Here is a 15,649-nt window from a genome sequence, read left to right on the forward strand (position 1 = left end):
GAGAGAGAGAGAGAGAGAGAGAGAGAGAGAGAGAGAGAGAGAGAGAGAGAGAGAGAGAGAGAGAGGAGAGAAAGAGAGAGAGAGAGTTTTGAGTGAACACCGTTTCTATTAGTTATCTGAGCTAACTACTTGTTTTTGTTTGTTTGCTTTGTATTTTTAGTTTTTTTGATACAGGGTTTCTCTGTGTAACAGCCCCAGCTGTCCTGGAACTAGCTCTATAGACCAGGCTGGCCTCAAACTCACAGAGATCCATCTACCTCTGCCTCCCCAGTGCTGGGATTAAGGGCATGTGCCAGCACTGCACAGTGCCAACTACTTTAAGAATCCATCACACCTGGAAACAAGAGGATCCTTTTTCTCTGAACTCCACCATGCCGCCATTCAAGGTGTGGAAGGCCTGTCTAGTTCACCTCATGCCCAGATTAAGGTAGAAAAGATGAACAAGGCTAGCCCCTCAGTGCAACTACAAGATCAGACATGTTTCTAGAACAAAGGTATCGGCAGGGCTCTGTCCATGATGCTAAGCAAAGCAAGCAAAAAAATGTAATAATTTAAATCTACAAGAGGACAAGACGAGGAGCCTCTTACCTGTGCCATCACACCCCCAAGGCCTGTCAGGGGGTCGCCACCACTCGCTGTCCCGGTAGTCCAGTTGATTTCATAGTAATTAAAGAGTGTGAATGTGTAGGAGCCATCGGACACCAGCACGGCCTGGAAGGTGTTCACCTGCAGAATGTGTAGAACAAGCTCAGGAGCTCCTCACCCAGTGGTGGCTCCCCGCCACTCCACAACCTCTATGGACCGACCCCACCCCCACCCTCCACCCTACCACCAAACAGCTCTGAACTGTACTGCTTCCCGGTCCTCATGCTCTGTCTTTTCTCGAAATTTGTCCTCGCCTCCAGTGCAAAAAAGCAAGCTGTGTAGGACTGTGTATCCAAATGAGAAATTGGCTGAGATAAACCTGGAGTCTGACTCAGTGCTCCCCCCCACCCCACCCCGCCCCGTGATATCTCTTTTGGACCAAAACAGAAGATTCAGAGGACCTGTCTGAGCATGCTATGACTTGAGAACACCTACAGATGGCAGCATGAGAATAAACTATAGAAAAGAGTCAAGCCAGGGATCTCAGCACCCATACCTACACCCACAGCCAGAGTGGGCAGGGTGGGGCGGGGAGGGATGCAGAGAACCCAAAGCTCCAGTACAGTGGTCCTCTGGACTGGGCTCTCCCAGTTCCTGGAAAACATCGCTAGTCCGGATGAGACGTCTTCCCTTTTTAAAACGAAAGTTGGGAAGTGATTTTTAAGACTCACTTTCTGGAAAGAAAATGTTCCTCTAATTGAGCATTTATGCATGACTTAGTATCTGCAAATCATCAGTGCTCATCCGTAACTCGGACTGATGCTAAGATGGGCAATGGTTTCAGTCCATTCCATTTAGAGCTAAGTAACTAGGGACTGAGGGAAATGAGTTGCTGGAAACTGAGCAGTGACAGGGTCATGGTACATGGGGCAGCCAGAACACTCAGTCTGCCTCTCAGGACATGGTCACCCCATGCAGTCTTAATCACAAACTTTTGAGAGGACAGAGATGTTACATAAATCCAAACCAACCTTGCAGTTGGTACTCAGATATAAGATGCATCAAGCTTTGACCTTTCCTATTTCCCTTTCCTAATCCCCACCCTTGGACCTGTGTTTTCAGGTAATGCAGATCAAAAGAGAATTAAAAGTAGCTGTTATGACCTTTCTCTGTTCAAGCCTCATCCTTTTCCCATCTGCCTGAGAGCGCCCCAGTTAGCATTCAGCAAGAGAGCAGAGGAAGACCCAAATTCCTATCCTGTGTAATCAGACTGGGGTGGAGGATCTTGGAAGCCCATTCTAGACAGTCCCAGGGAAGAGTACCTTGCTAGTAAAGAAAAGCCCCTTTTGTGAAAGAGAGCCTTCTCCTCCGGCCCTGTGCCTGCCACAGCCGATGGCGTTTATGATAGAGTTGGCTGTGTATATGCCTTCATTCTTTGGGTTTGTTCAACAAAAGAGGAAAGTGGGACACAGAAATGAATGATCAATAAACTCAAGGTTTCTACAAGATCACTAGTAGGGCCAGATTCAAAGGATAGGTGCAAAGTTAGGGTCGTGCAAGGAAAGAAGCTGGACCCTGTTCATAGTAAGATGCCCCTTGAGAAGTGAATTTCTATCAACTTTAGGTTGGAAATACCTGTGGCTCAAACAAGTCCTGAGAGTACCTCCCCAAATCAGCCATCTCATGTTTTCCCTAAGCCAACCAGCCACCCCAAAGCTGACCTATCTAACATATGCACACTCCTCAGGTGTTCACACATACACACACAAACACACACACACATATACACACACTTACATACACACATACATACACATATACACACACTCACATATACACACATATACACACACTCATATATACACACATACCTATGCACACATACACATATGCACACACTTACATACACACATACATACACATATACGCACACATACACATATACACACACACTCACATACACACACACACATACCTATGAACACATTTTTTCCAATATTCATTTTAAGACCTTTCTAGATCTGTTTTAGCACAAGAATTCAGAGAACTTCTCAGAATACTACCTGGGGGAAGTGCCTGAAGAAAGCAGTTAGGAGCCAGCCTACAGAGTTCAGCGTGAAGCCTCTGCTCTGTCTCTTAGGAGGCTTGAGCCCCTCTTATTGTCCCCTTGGAACATAGCACTTGGGGAATTTTTATGGGGCTTAAGAAAGAGCCGACTCCAGGGCTGACACATAGTTAGAACTTCAGTAAACACCAGTTCTCCCTAAATACATCCATTTCCTCTTTAATTGGGCTTCCATGTCCCTTCCTTTCCTTAAGGTCTCTCCAACCCCCTGTTTAGTGGACCCAGTGATAAGCAGGCAGTCTTGGATTGGAGAGGTGGATCCATATCATAGATAGGGATGATGGGCACTTTGCTGTTCTACAGAAACCATCTTTTTCTTTTCTCTCATAGAGCTCAAATCCTTCAAAGTTTTACTGTTCATCCTCATGGAAATAGATCTTACTTGCTTCGGAAACTCACCCCAAAGTAGGGAGCAGAAAGCACCCACATTATCTGGCCATTTTTACAGCCAGTAGAGGTTTCGGTAGAGGAAAAATGGTGGTCAGCATTTGATGGGCATTTCTTCTCTCCCCTACCCCTTCACTGACACTAAAATTTATCGATTGCTGGCACCCTGCATTCTAGCGCTGTAAGATATGAGGCTTAAAGAACATAAAGTATCACCCGAGGAGTCGTTAGCGAGCCATAACGTGACAGAGGGAAAGGCATGCTTCTTTAGGGGTTACTTCTAGCCAATGCATCTGCCATTTATATGTGCGTCTTTCTGTTCTGCAGGACCTCTTAGCAATAAAGTGCTTTGAGCTTCTCTAGTCAGACAATACTAAACCACATGCTCATTGCGTCCTAGCCATGAATTGCAAAGCCAGCACTTTTGAACCTCTCTCTGGTACACAGGGATTTCTCTTCTACCCCTAAATAGTCAACTCATTGCCAGGAAAACAGATGGAATTAGAAATAACCCTACGAAAGAAGAGAACAGATATTTTTAAAGCATCTCTGCTTACTAGGGAACTGGAGTTGAAGATGCATGTGTTTGCAACTTCAAAAACCTCCATTATTGTGGTCACCCAAACAAGCTGTATGTGTCCATGGAAACTGGGGGTTTTCCCCTATAGGCAGAAAGTTGATTGCCTCTATGATATTACCAGAGATAATCTTCTTTATTTGACTTTTATTTGACTGCTCATTTGGGATCTCAGAGCAGATGTTGAAACTTTATTCAGGAATTGCTTTAACTGTCCACTCTAATTAACATCAAATATGAATCATTTCAGCCCTGGTCACAATAAAAAAAAAGTCATAACATAATAAAATGAACCAGGCTGTTTGTTCCCAAATCAGACACCCTGCTTTTCTCTTCCTATCATATTTTATTGAGGGGGAGAAAAGGGAAATTATTGATAGTGAGAAACATTTGTGCCCCTGGCAAGAGAAAATGGCCTCTGTGTCCCTCAAAAGATCCCTAATCGCATGGCCTTGAACAAGTCTCGGGGTCTCAGCTACTCTCTCACAAAATCGAGTGCTGCCTCCTGCAAGAATATTGTCAAGGGACGCCTCTTAGACACTGGTAATGAATTGTGACAGGTGACGCATCTGAAATATTTCAGCTGACTGGACTGGTTCACACTGATATTTCCCTCTGTTTCCTGGAAAGTGGGTGGCAAGACCCATTAGTGTAACTCAAGCGAGCTGACATTCCTCAGCTCTGGCAATTAGACTGCGGCTCGGTAGCGAGGACGGACAAGAACGAGGTGTCAGAGGCCCGCGGAAAGGGGGAAAGTTGAGTGATTACAGGCGTGGTGCTGCTGCCTCCGTAGAACGTGACTTCCTCCCAGGTCACGATGAAAACCCAAGTGGCAGAGAAGGTCGCCATGTCTTTGAAGTACTTCCTGATGTCCTTGGTGGCTCTTCTCAAGATGGCGGGGTCCATGGTCTCTCTGTAATAGATCTCCCCCCGAATTCCATTGTGCACATCTGCCCAAAATGGAGCAATGAAGGCCCTCCCGTCCGTCAGGGGAAAGGACTCCGGCGTAAACTGGCTCACTAGCACGTTGAAGGAAACAACACCATTGTTATTGACCTACAAAAATAAGAGAGGTTTTGCACAGGGGACCTGAAAACAGGGAAACTTCAGAGTCACAGATTAAGACAGACACACAGCCAATCACCTGGATGAAAAGGGCTTTTAAATTGCTGACTTTGAAGCCCTGAGTACCTGTTCCCAACGCTCAGATGAGGAGGTTCACTTACTCCCAGACAGTCTCATTGGTTTGCTTTCACTTTTAATTTGTAGTCAGCATCATTCCTTATTAATAACCAGCTTCGTTTCCATGTTCTCGGTCCGATCTCTATCTGCATTTATTAAATGCTACTGGGTTGTGTGGGGGGGTGCGTGTGCATGTGCGTGTGTGTGTGTGTGTGTGTGTGTGTGTGTGTGTGTGTTAGGTCAACCTGGGGATAATGAGACAAAAAAGACTAATTTGTTGAGAGCCACATGTTCACAGATGCAAACCAGACAGGGGAAAACAAACAAACTCGAAAGTACAGTTCAAGTTAATAATTGAAGCACTTCTTAGCGTCTTACTCTATAATGAGTAAGACTTACTCTATAATGAGTCAAAGATACATGACTCAAACACCCCTTCGATGAAATCGGATCTCGGGGTGAGCCATACCATGCTCTGGGTAAGACATAAACAAACAAAGAAAAACTTCTCTTGCTATTGTAAGTTCTTCCTCACTTAGAAAAAGGACAAGGTTAAGACCTAAGGATGTCCGGCTCTTGTCATTTGACAGTGTCTTTGTGCCATCACTGCATAGAAATTGAGACACGAGTACTTCGCATTGCATGTAAAAATGGCTTAGGAATAACAAAACCTTACTGCAGTGTGTTCCCTCAGTCCATTCAGGACCTGAAATCCATCCTGTGTCTGAGAGAAACACCTGTGATGGGGATACTCACAGTTCCTGGGCAGAGGAAAGCCGGGGATGATTGCCCTCTACGTCACACTGTTTGTTCTATTCCCACCAATCAGCAACAGGCTAGACATTAGCAGTGACCCTAGTTCCTTGGGGAAGTGCTTTGACACTAGACTGAGGACACCTCAGCACGCATCGGAAGAAATTCTGTGAGGTTTTGGTGTGAGAGGGCCAGAGCCGGGGAATGTTGGAATCCTGTTGTCTTCAAGGAACAAAGAACCACCCAGAGGTCTTCGGATGATTGAAAGACTGTACTACTCAAAGCACTGGGAACTCGTGGGATAGTTTGCCCTCCCCCCCCCCCCCCCCCAATGATCCTGCCCTCAACTATGGTTTGTGCTTCTGCAAGGCCATGAACTGTGGAGCTCTATGTCACACTGTGCAACCAGAGAGAAAGAGGAACTGGCTGAAATACAGGCCCTAGGGGCCTGGGAGGCTAAGACTCCCAGAATGGAAGGCCTTTCATTTTCAAAAGCAGGTCAGCACACTTCAGAACTCACAGTCAGCTCCCTCAGACACAGTCCAGGGAGGCCCCCTCTGTGAGGAGGATGCCAGAGCCATGTATTTGCTAGGGAAGAACCGGTGTAATTAAAACACAGAGGCTCACCTGCGGAGGAGGCTGGCGGGGAGAGAGAAAGACGTATGTGTTTTGATTGTATTCTATGGTTGAGAGCAGCGGCTCTCAGACTTTGAGGGGCACCAGGATTACCTGGAGAGCTCATTAAGGCAGATTAGTGGGCTCTCTCCCCTGGTTTCTGAGTCAGCTGGGGTGGAAGGTGACAAGGCAGGTGGCGCTGCCCCTGGTTCAGGAACCCTTCCTTAGAGTAGTGGGAGAGGGGGTGATTTTCTCACTGCACACCAGCAGCCGCCAAAGCAGCAGCCTCGGGGCAGACATGGAAATGCTCCAAATTCATTTGTTTGTTCCTCCAGGGTAGGGCACAGACCTAGGGTGAGATGCGGCAGAATCTGCCTATGCCTCCCTTGGTCCGTGAAGGCAGAGATGAAGACAGGCTCAGCTGCTCCAAACCACAGTCTCCCCAGCAGCAACTTAAACCCTCCAAACTACACAGCCTGAGAAGGCAGGTGCCGGAAGAGCTCTGACAGCCACGGAAGCACTTCCTAGCGCGGGCTCAGCGATGGCACGGGCTCGACAATGGCACCCTCTGGCACAGCTACCGACCTGAGAAGGGTGGCCAGTTCTGCAAACAACTTTTATGCAATCATTGATTATCCATCTCTCGCGCTCCAGCTCAGCCTCAAATTGGTTGGAAGCCCAAGAAGAGCAGATGCCTAAACTTTCCACACCCCCAGAAGGGAGCAAAAAAAAAAAAAAAAAGATATTGCTCCTATTGTGGTTCATTGTATCTTTTTTTTTTTTCTTTATCTTGTTGAGTAGCCAAAATGATGTGCATGGCATTGGAGCCTCTGCTTCACTTCGGGGTTTAATCACCCACAAAGGCAATTTATTGCCCTGTATACTCCTCCACTATGAACATTAGCCATTAAATATACCTTTGACTTTCTTAATCATAAAACCCATCGGCTCATGAAATCTCAGAACTTGCCGTTTTGGCCGCCGATAAATCCTCTATCGTCAGAGCCCTAGAAAGGGGTATTCAAAGTGGTTTCCTTAATGGCAAACAGAAGGGAGAGGCGCTCGGGAGCCGCTGCTGCACTTACATAGACGGTGCGGTAAGGAACACCAAAGAAGAAAACAGGGATGGCCAGCTTAATCTCAGATGAGCTTCCATCGTCTACTTTAGGGGTTTTGGTGTCATTCTGCCAAAATGGATACATGAGCTCCCTGGGCTGGGCTGTCAAGAGAGATGGTGGTTACAAAGATTAGACGGCAGCTGCCACTTCCATTCGGCAAGCTACTCCCCTCCCACCCACTAAAGTCAGTTTGTCTGAGTGTGGTTTATAAGCCAAAGGCAAGGCAGACGGGCTTTCCACCCCGAGTCTATGCTATACCTAGTTCATGATCTTTGATCTTCTGTCTCTGGGGGGAAAGGGACACACACTGTCTCTACTTAAAGCAAAGACCTGCATGCTTTATTATTGTGTGCCGGTGCATTGGAGAGAGCAGTGGTGAGCGTGGGTGGGAAGGTCATGCCACCATGGGTACCTGGGGCTCTCAGGGTATGGAGGCAGCCTTTAGATCTGCATGGCTGAGGAGGACTTGCTTCTTGAGTAGACGACCAGATGGTGAGAAGGTGGGTGTAACCAGAGAGCACCCTCCGAAGCTAAGAATTCTATTTACCAGGAGGGTCCCAAGAGTTTTTTCCTAAGACCCCTGTCCTTCCTGCCACACAGCAGAAGGCATCAGAGCCCAAGAAGAATAATATTGGAATCAGCACAAAGTGGGCTGAAAAGGGTAGGTAGTCACTGCCTATAAGGGACATTGACGGAGACTGGCCCAAGGCTGTCTGCCCAGCTCTAGTCACAAAAAGCAGACATGGGATTCTCCAGCAGAGGGAGTTGTGCGTGTGTGCGTGTGTGTGTGTGTGTGTGTGTGTGTGTGTGTGTGTGTGTGTACGTGGAGTGCTGAAGTGCTCTGTAGGGTGGACACAATGTTCCTCCTCGTCCTCTTAGTCAGAGATGAAGCGTTACACAGACCCCCTTCCTGGATGCTTGGGGTGCAAACTCTTGCAAGTTATGGCCCAGACTGGTGGGGAAAAAAATAAGACAATGTCCCCAGGGCTTATGCTACCAGGGACCTGGCACAACTGCACCTCTGAAGTAATCAACATGTCATGTCTGGTGTCACTTTTCTCTGTCACTGTTCTTTCTCTTTTTGAATGAAAGTTGAATAACAGAACATTTTTCTTCCTTTGAAAGTTTATCTGTAGTTTTCTGGGGGTGGGGGGTGGGGGTAGCTGATCCATGTGGGGGTGGGGCAGCTGATCCACACTGGGCTGTGGTCACAGCCCTCAAGCCTGTCTGTCCAGAAGCTGACACCCAGTCTCATGTCACCGCACTCTCCGGGAAAATCCCTGCTTTGCCCTGATGGAGCTGATAGCGGGGAGGATAGCTGGTCGTGGCCAGTTCTTCCCCTTGGGGAGCCTTTTAGTAAGCGGACAACAGCCCCTGAAAAGAGCTTGCAGAGTGGACAGACAGCAGCCTGGAGGGCCAGGCAAAGCGCCCGCACCTTCGCTCTGGAGTTGGTGCAAGTCTGCCCCGATAAAGGTTCACTCTCTGGGGGACAGCATCAGGAAAGCAGGGCACTAGTCCAGTCATTAGTATTCACACATTATGCCGCGCATCTCAGAAGTCTGGGAAACTGACCAAATCCTAACCTGTAGGAGAGGCTGTGGCTGATCATATCTGGGGAGCACTCAGCCAGTGATCTGGGTTTGATGTCACAATCCGTATTTAGAAAGGCTCTTTGAGCATTCTTACATTATGGCAACAAAGTGCAAATTTTTAGAAGATAGAAACTTAAAAAAACTGTTTGTAATTCTTCCTCTGGTATTAAACACAGGTGCTTATTAAATTCAAAGGTGATAGGCTGCCTTGAATTGCTAGCACATATAGAGGCAAACTACAGATCTGTCCTTCATGGGGAACTTTTTGGGAGTCATGCAATGGCATGCAATCCTTGCCAGGCAAAGGTCTAATTGGTATTTTGCACAGCAGTGGCCAATCTGTCTGGAGAAGGGAAGATCAAGCCTGCTTTTAAGGACACAGAAAGCATTGACGGTGGAGACCGCCCTAACTCTCTGTTTGTTCCAAGATTCTTCACTTAGTTTGTGATGTTGAACAGAAATAACACACAGCTAACAGTCTCCATCTCAAGAATATTACAGATAAGCACATCCAATACCGTACGACCTCAATAAAGATTTGTTGAATAAATAGGACACTCAACAAAAGGGGACAGAAGTAAACAGCAGTGATTGCCATCTTAGAACCTATTACCATTGAAAACAGCACATTTGGCAGCATGGCCTATGGCTAGTGTCAGAGTTAGCCACAGAAACACTATCCCTACCCATGCTTTCTCTAAACTAGGAATTACACAGTAAGTAGAGTTGTGTTTCTAAGATTTCTCCTTTTCACCAAAAAAAAAAAAACCACACTTCCTTGGAGTAGAGGTGGGAAATGGAGTCACTGGGATTATTGATGGGAAATCACTCTATTGTTACTTTGGTTTTTTTTTTTTTTTTTTTTTTTTTTGGAGACAGGGTTTCTCTGTAGTTTTTTTTTTTTTTTTTTTTTTTTTTTGTTTCTTTTTTTGGACTTGCTCTTTTTGACCAGGCTGGCCTTGAACTCACAGAGATCTGCCTGCCTCTGCCTCCTGCGTGCGCCACCACCACCCGGCTGTAATACAACTATTAATTCACCCAATTCTAGGACAGTGGGCATGATCTTAAAGGAAAGGTCCTTCCAAGACCTGAAACCATGTGGCATCTGAACTTAACATATAAACATGCAAAACAAAGGTGCTTTGGAATATAAACCCTAGAAGAACAAGATGTACACGGATTGCCCTATCTTTCTAATCTAAAAGCCCAAGAACAGCAGGAGGAAGACATACACATGGTCCTTTGCTAACTTAAGGCAGAGACAGAGAAAAAAGAAGGGATCATGAGCACTCAGGGAGCTAAGTAGCTTATTCCATTTGTAGTTTTACATTTTTGGCCAATGTCATCGGTCCCTGAGAAACAGGTCACCAACACCATCATTACTGCTGCAGCTTCCTAACATGGAGCTAACATAAGAACACTCTTTAAAGTCTCCAGCATACGCTAGATGGGATCGATGACGAGAGAGGTGATGAACAGCCTCAACTCCTACATGTACTTGCACGAGAATTAGTCTGCATTATTTTATAGACCTTCACCAGTATATACAAATTGTATTCAAAGTTAAATAAGAAAAAGTGAGCATCATTCAAAGTTAATGCATTTTACCCTTGACAACAGAGTTTAATTTACTTTTTTCCCCACCTTGTTGTATCTGCAGACACATGTACACCTGCCCTTGCAATTATGATGCCAACAAAAGTGTCTCTTTATAAATTCAAGAGCGTGCTGATCAAGAGCTTTATGAGATTCTGTCGTACTCACCTTGGTGCTGAACAAGTGCGAAGATGAAAGAGACCCAAATTCTAAGTAATGATGAATAATTCATCCTGAAATTTTAAAAAAAGAAAAAAGAAAAAAAATCCCCTGCTTGCCAGAGTAAATACAACACCAGGTGTGTTTGGTGGCAAACCACCCCCCGAGACACACCACAACCATCACAGAACGCATTCACATCATGGCGTCAATCCTGCCGAGTTGGTCGGAATTCCCAGAAGGCTCGTGGGTCCTCCTGAGCTTAACACTTGGGGAACAAGGTAGACCCCCCAGAAGAAGACTGCCTAGAAGTGTACATGGGTGGTCAGGGAATTAGAGGGGAGTCGATGCAACTTGCAAGGAGCAAGGGAAATCTGCATCTGATTCAAACAAAAATAGCATCCAACTCCAAAAATGCAGGTCCCAGACTGGGTCTCGGGAACGCTAGCCTCTATAAGACCCAGCAGTCCTAATCTCACAGGGCATTCTCCATCAGGGTCAAAGAAATGTTGGTTAAAAGACCACGTGTTTCTCCAGGTAGGAGGATTTAGAGTATGTCATCCTCTTCTCAATGACATGAAGCCAACCCAGTATTTTACTAATCAGACTCACGGGTGGTCTAAGATTGCCCACCAACATTCCGCAGTGAAATGAATGATCGGTGGTTGGTTTTGGTGCTCAAAGAGCATCCTACCAGAGTGGCTCCTTGGAAATACAACAGAAATAGAAACCGGCACGTGAGCAACTCATTAGTTCCAGGAAATTAATTAAAAGTAGGAACATCACAAAGCTGAACTCGTTTGCATGTTAATTTACGCTCAGTTGAGCGGGTGGCTTTACCCTCTGTTAGGAACGTGGATGGTCTGCGATGCTCCAAAAAAGCTGAGATGCAAACACACCCGCAAGCTCCAAGTTCAACGTGCACCTGCTTGAGAACCCAGGCACAGACCAGGAAACCTGCTCCCCACAGCGTTCTTAAAGATAAACACCCTGCTCTTATCATTTGAGGTTATCGGGTTTTTTTTTTTTTTTAAAGCCAAACTTTTAGAAGAAACCAATGAGTTGATACTGTGAGAGTCTCATGGCTATCTGCAGCTATCAGTCATGGCCATGGAGGTCTCAAGCATAGAGCAAATCTAGTTAGTTTGGCTGCAGATGGCAGAGGACTCCAGCAGATATCACATGCAGCTCGGGCGGAGGCAGCGCAAGCTTCAGGCTGGAGGCCTTGGGGGAGCGGGGCGGACAGAAGCAGCAAGGAGGAGTCATTTAGATAGTTGTATTGATGAAAACATGCCACTAACCTGTTCTGTCGAGGCTGGAGGAATTGAGTGGGAAATAAGAAGCCAAATCTCGGTGAGTCAGGAAAATTAGGTATAAGAATTCACACCGGTTCTCCCGTCTCTCTGCCAATTATTTCTGATCCCTGCAATGACGTCCGAATCCTGAACTCTTAAAACCAAAAATTCGGTTCGTCCTGCACTAGCGTCGGGGAGTGTTGAGTTGCAATCAAGTTGCTTTCTATTGATTAAGGAAAAGTAAATCTGAAGATCGGTTTCAGGACTGCGTGGAGAGTCTCTTTTCCTGAAAAACTAGACCTCCCCCCTCCTTTAAAAGAAAAAAAAAGTGGATTCAGATGGAAATGTCAGGTACTTGGAGCCGAAACCTTGGTTTTCTCTGATCGGAATCACTTTGCACTGAAAACACAAAGGAAACCCTCCCTTTCTCTTTGTACCCAGGAGAAGGCAAGTGTCTAGCATTACAGAATTAGCATCCACCAGCATGGGAGAAAACCCAACAAAGCGGCTCCCTCCGACAGTTAAATGAAGTTGGTTTTCTACTGAAGTTTCCTTTTTCTTTCTCTCTTTCTCTCTCTTCTTCCTTCCTCCATCCCTCCCTCTCCACTGTCTGTCCCTCTTTTCTTTCTTTCTTTCTTTCTTTCTTTCTTTCTTTCTTTCTCTCTCTCTCTCTCTCTCTCTCTCTCTCTCTCTCTCTCTCTCTGTCTTTCTCTCTTTCTTTCTTTTCTCTCTCTCTTTCTTCCTTTCCCTTCCTTCCTTCCTTCCTTCCTTCCTTCCTTCTCCCTCTCTTCCATTCTCTCTTGCTTTCTTCTTTTCTTATCTGTTCACATAAAGACTCTACTCTGATCCCCCCTTCCTCCCCACCCCCCACGGGTATATATAAAGTATTTAATGAAACTTTCCCAAATGTGTCTAGGTATTTATTCCTTGTTCTCTCTCTCTGATTCATTCAAGGATGCTCAGGGGCACTTCCCAGGCAAAGGAGAAAAAGGAAACTACACCTGTGACCCTTAGGCTGATACCCCTAAGGGTCTTCACAGGTAGTGGGGTACAGGCTTCCCCTGATGAAAGTGCCCAGGAAGGACTTTGGAAAGGGGTTCAAACAAAGAAAGACCATTCAGCTTGATGCTTGCACAAGACCAGTGAACATAAACTAAATCCAATCCAAATTAGTTAACTATGGGCAAATACACATACAAGCAACACTAGATGAACTCAGTAGATTGTGTTTCCATTTGTGCATATAAATATAAATATGTATATATACATGCATGTACATATGCATGTATGTGTGCAAGTCTATGTAACAATAATAATTAAGAGATCATGAATTTGAAAGGGGGAGTTTGAGGGGAGGAGGGGGTAAGAGTGATATAGATACAATCTTCATATACAAAAATCTCAAAGAAAAATTTAAACATGTGGGGACTGCAAAATAGCTCTTGCTACCAACAAAGTTAAAATACTCAAAGTGGAATTTACTAAAAAAAAAAAGAAGTAATTTGGATGCAGTGGAGAAGTCCTCCTGTGAATCAAATCAATAGGAATTTCACATTTGTCTAACTCTTTCTCTGGCCAGACACTGAAATGTTGCCTGCACCAGAAATAAAATGAATCAAAACAATCCCAGTTTTGCATATGTTGTGCTAAAAGGACAAGAGTGTTAGGAGAACCAGGTTTTTACCATAAGTTTTCCCATCTTTTGCCAAAAACCTGTGATAATTGTGTGAGCATTGCACAATGCGTTTATTCTTTCCCTGGAAATGTGAATTCTCCCCATAGACTCGCTTACAGATGTCAAACGACTCCTTTCTTCCAATGGGCACACATTTATGAACCGGAAGACATAGTTGCTTGATGCCTGTGTGAAATAGAATTAAATTCAAGTCCAAGACTCACCCAGAGCAACAGAGCCCTTTGCCTGGCCCTGATTAAGCTTTTAGTCCAGTCTCATCAGACCTGACTGTCCAGAGGTAAAACAGGATGAATCTTAAGACCCTGCTGGTGGAATATTCTAATTGCTTCAGTTCCCCTTTCTCCTGCACTCAAGGATATTTCTACCTCAGCCTTTTGACCCACATTAAATTCTTTATCCTTCTTGAGGCGGAACTGCTGCCGGGAGGGAGGCCATCTGAGCAGAACCATAGTCACAAGATGGCGGCATAAATGAATAAGAACGACTTTGGGACTCTGGCGACCAGTGAGAACCAGGTGCTCGGCAAAGAGGCTGATCTGGCTGAGGCTTGCTGGGCTGGAAGCGGGTCGGTGGGGGCGTGCTCTGGTTGCACACTCTGGTGGTCACAGATAGATGAATAACAAAGGCTTTTATTCATGGCAAGACACATTGGGTTGAAGGTGCGAGGGGCATAAAGATTCCTGCCAGGATTTCGACTGGGGATGGATGAAGTTGGGGTGGGTCGGTGCCAGTTACCCAAGATATTCCTGCTTTATGGACATGACATAGATTGACACTCGTTCATAACTGACAGAAAAGACACCAGGGAAAGAAGTAAGAAGAAATGAATTTCCCTGAAAGAAAAGAGAACAGTTGTTAGGCACTGAATATTTCTGTTTTGTGCTCCAGGTTTCTTATGCTCTTTCTATGAAAGAGATGGCTGATTGGAGCAACTGTGAAATGAAGCAAGATGTCCTGTGGGGAAGGTTTTTGCTCCAGAGACTCCTGTTGAGTGACAAGATTCTGTTAGGTGCTCGCATCAAGAAGCTCTACTAGAGAGCAACAGGGCCTGTGTGGAAAAAAAAATACAAAAATTACATATGCATACACACATGCCTATTGTATGATTCATTACAAATACATATTTATGCATATTCTGTGTGTACATAAAATTAAATATAAATGTCCTTACATACATAGTCATGTACCACATGGCAATATTTCTGTCCACAGCAAACCACATATACAACAGTGGTCACAAAAGATGACATCACCAAGTTATACTGTAGTCCTAGTTGGTGTAGGAACTCTGTGACATCTGCGCAATGACAAAGTTGTCAGCAATGTATTTCTCAGAAAGCATCAACATTGTTAAGCTGGGAGGTACACGTGTCAAGGAGAGATGCCTTCGAGCATTTGAAAGAGCTCCCTCCCTGTCAGTCAAGGTAGTAAATACAAAAGAGGGTGCGTTCTGGGCTTGGGGCGGGGATTAACTGGTCAAGATTCCTGTCACTCTTAAGAGTTGAGGGGTGGTGGAGTCTATCACTGGTCAGGCTGGTGGCTAGAGATTGGCTGTGCACTACTGCAGACTAATCAAAGAGGTAACTGCCTTGCCAACATGCTCTCTTTTTCAGAGCCAACGAGTGTGGCTTCAGGTATGTGAAAGACACATTGGGGATGAAGGCCGGCAGTAGCTTCTGTCTCATGGAACAAATGGCAACACACATTCAAAGCTTTATCCCAGGGCTATGGGCGGTCACCGCGGTAGTTTGAGTGTCTCAGTGCAGCAGTGTTGAGAGCTGTGCCTCAGGAGAAGTGTTTGGAGCGGAGATGTGTTAGGGGTGGAGCCTCGCTGATCAACTGATGCTATCTCGTGAGAGTAAGTTGTAGTTCTGGCAGGACAGGGCCACCATGAGAGCAGGCTGTTGTGAAGTCTTGGCCTTCTCTGTTCTGTTCTCTGTTCCATGCTGGCCTTTCTTCTTTTCACTAT

At 45.6% G+C, this 15,649-nt stretch overlaps 1 protein-coding gene across 1 annotated transcript in view; it reads right to left on the reverse strand.

The window, feature by feature from the left end:
• The window catches only part of Tecta (tectorin alpha), a 69,780-nt gene extending 59,018 nt beyond the window's left edge, over positions 1 to 10,762 (reverse strand). Inside the window, exons 1-4 of the mRNA XM_050120078.1 lie at positions 10,699 to 10,762; positions 7,310 to 7,443; positions 4,443 to 4,730; positions 589 to 726 (exon numbers count right to left, since the gene is read on the reverse strand). Of these exons, the coding sequence (XP_049976035.1) occupies positions 589 to 726; positions 4,443 to 4,730; positions 7,310 to 7,443; positions 10,699 to 10,762 (624 nt within the window). The remainder of the gene's footprint in view (positions 1 to 588; positions 727 to 4,442; positions 4,731 to 7,309; positions 7,444 to 10,698) is intronic.
• Between the last annotated feature and the right edge of the window lie 4,887 nt (positions 10,763 to 15,649).

This window comes from Alexandromys fortis, unplaced genomic scaffold, assembly GCF_014885135.2.
Source record: "Alexandromys fortis isolate MF-2015 unplaced genomic scaffold, M_Fortis_MF-2015_v1.1 scaffold_190, whole genome shotgun sequence".
In the NCBI taxonomy this organism is placed as follows: Eukaryota; Metazoa; Chordata; class Mammalia; order Rodentia; family Cricetidae; genus Alexandromys; species Alexandromys fortis.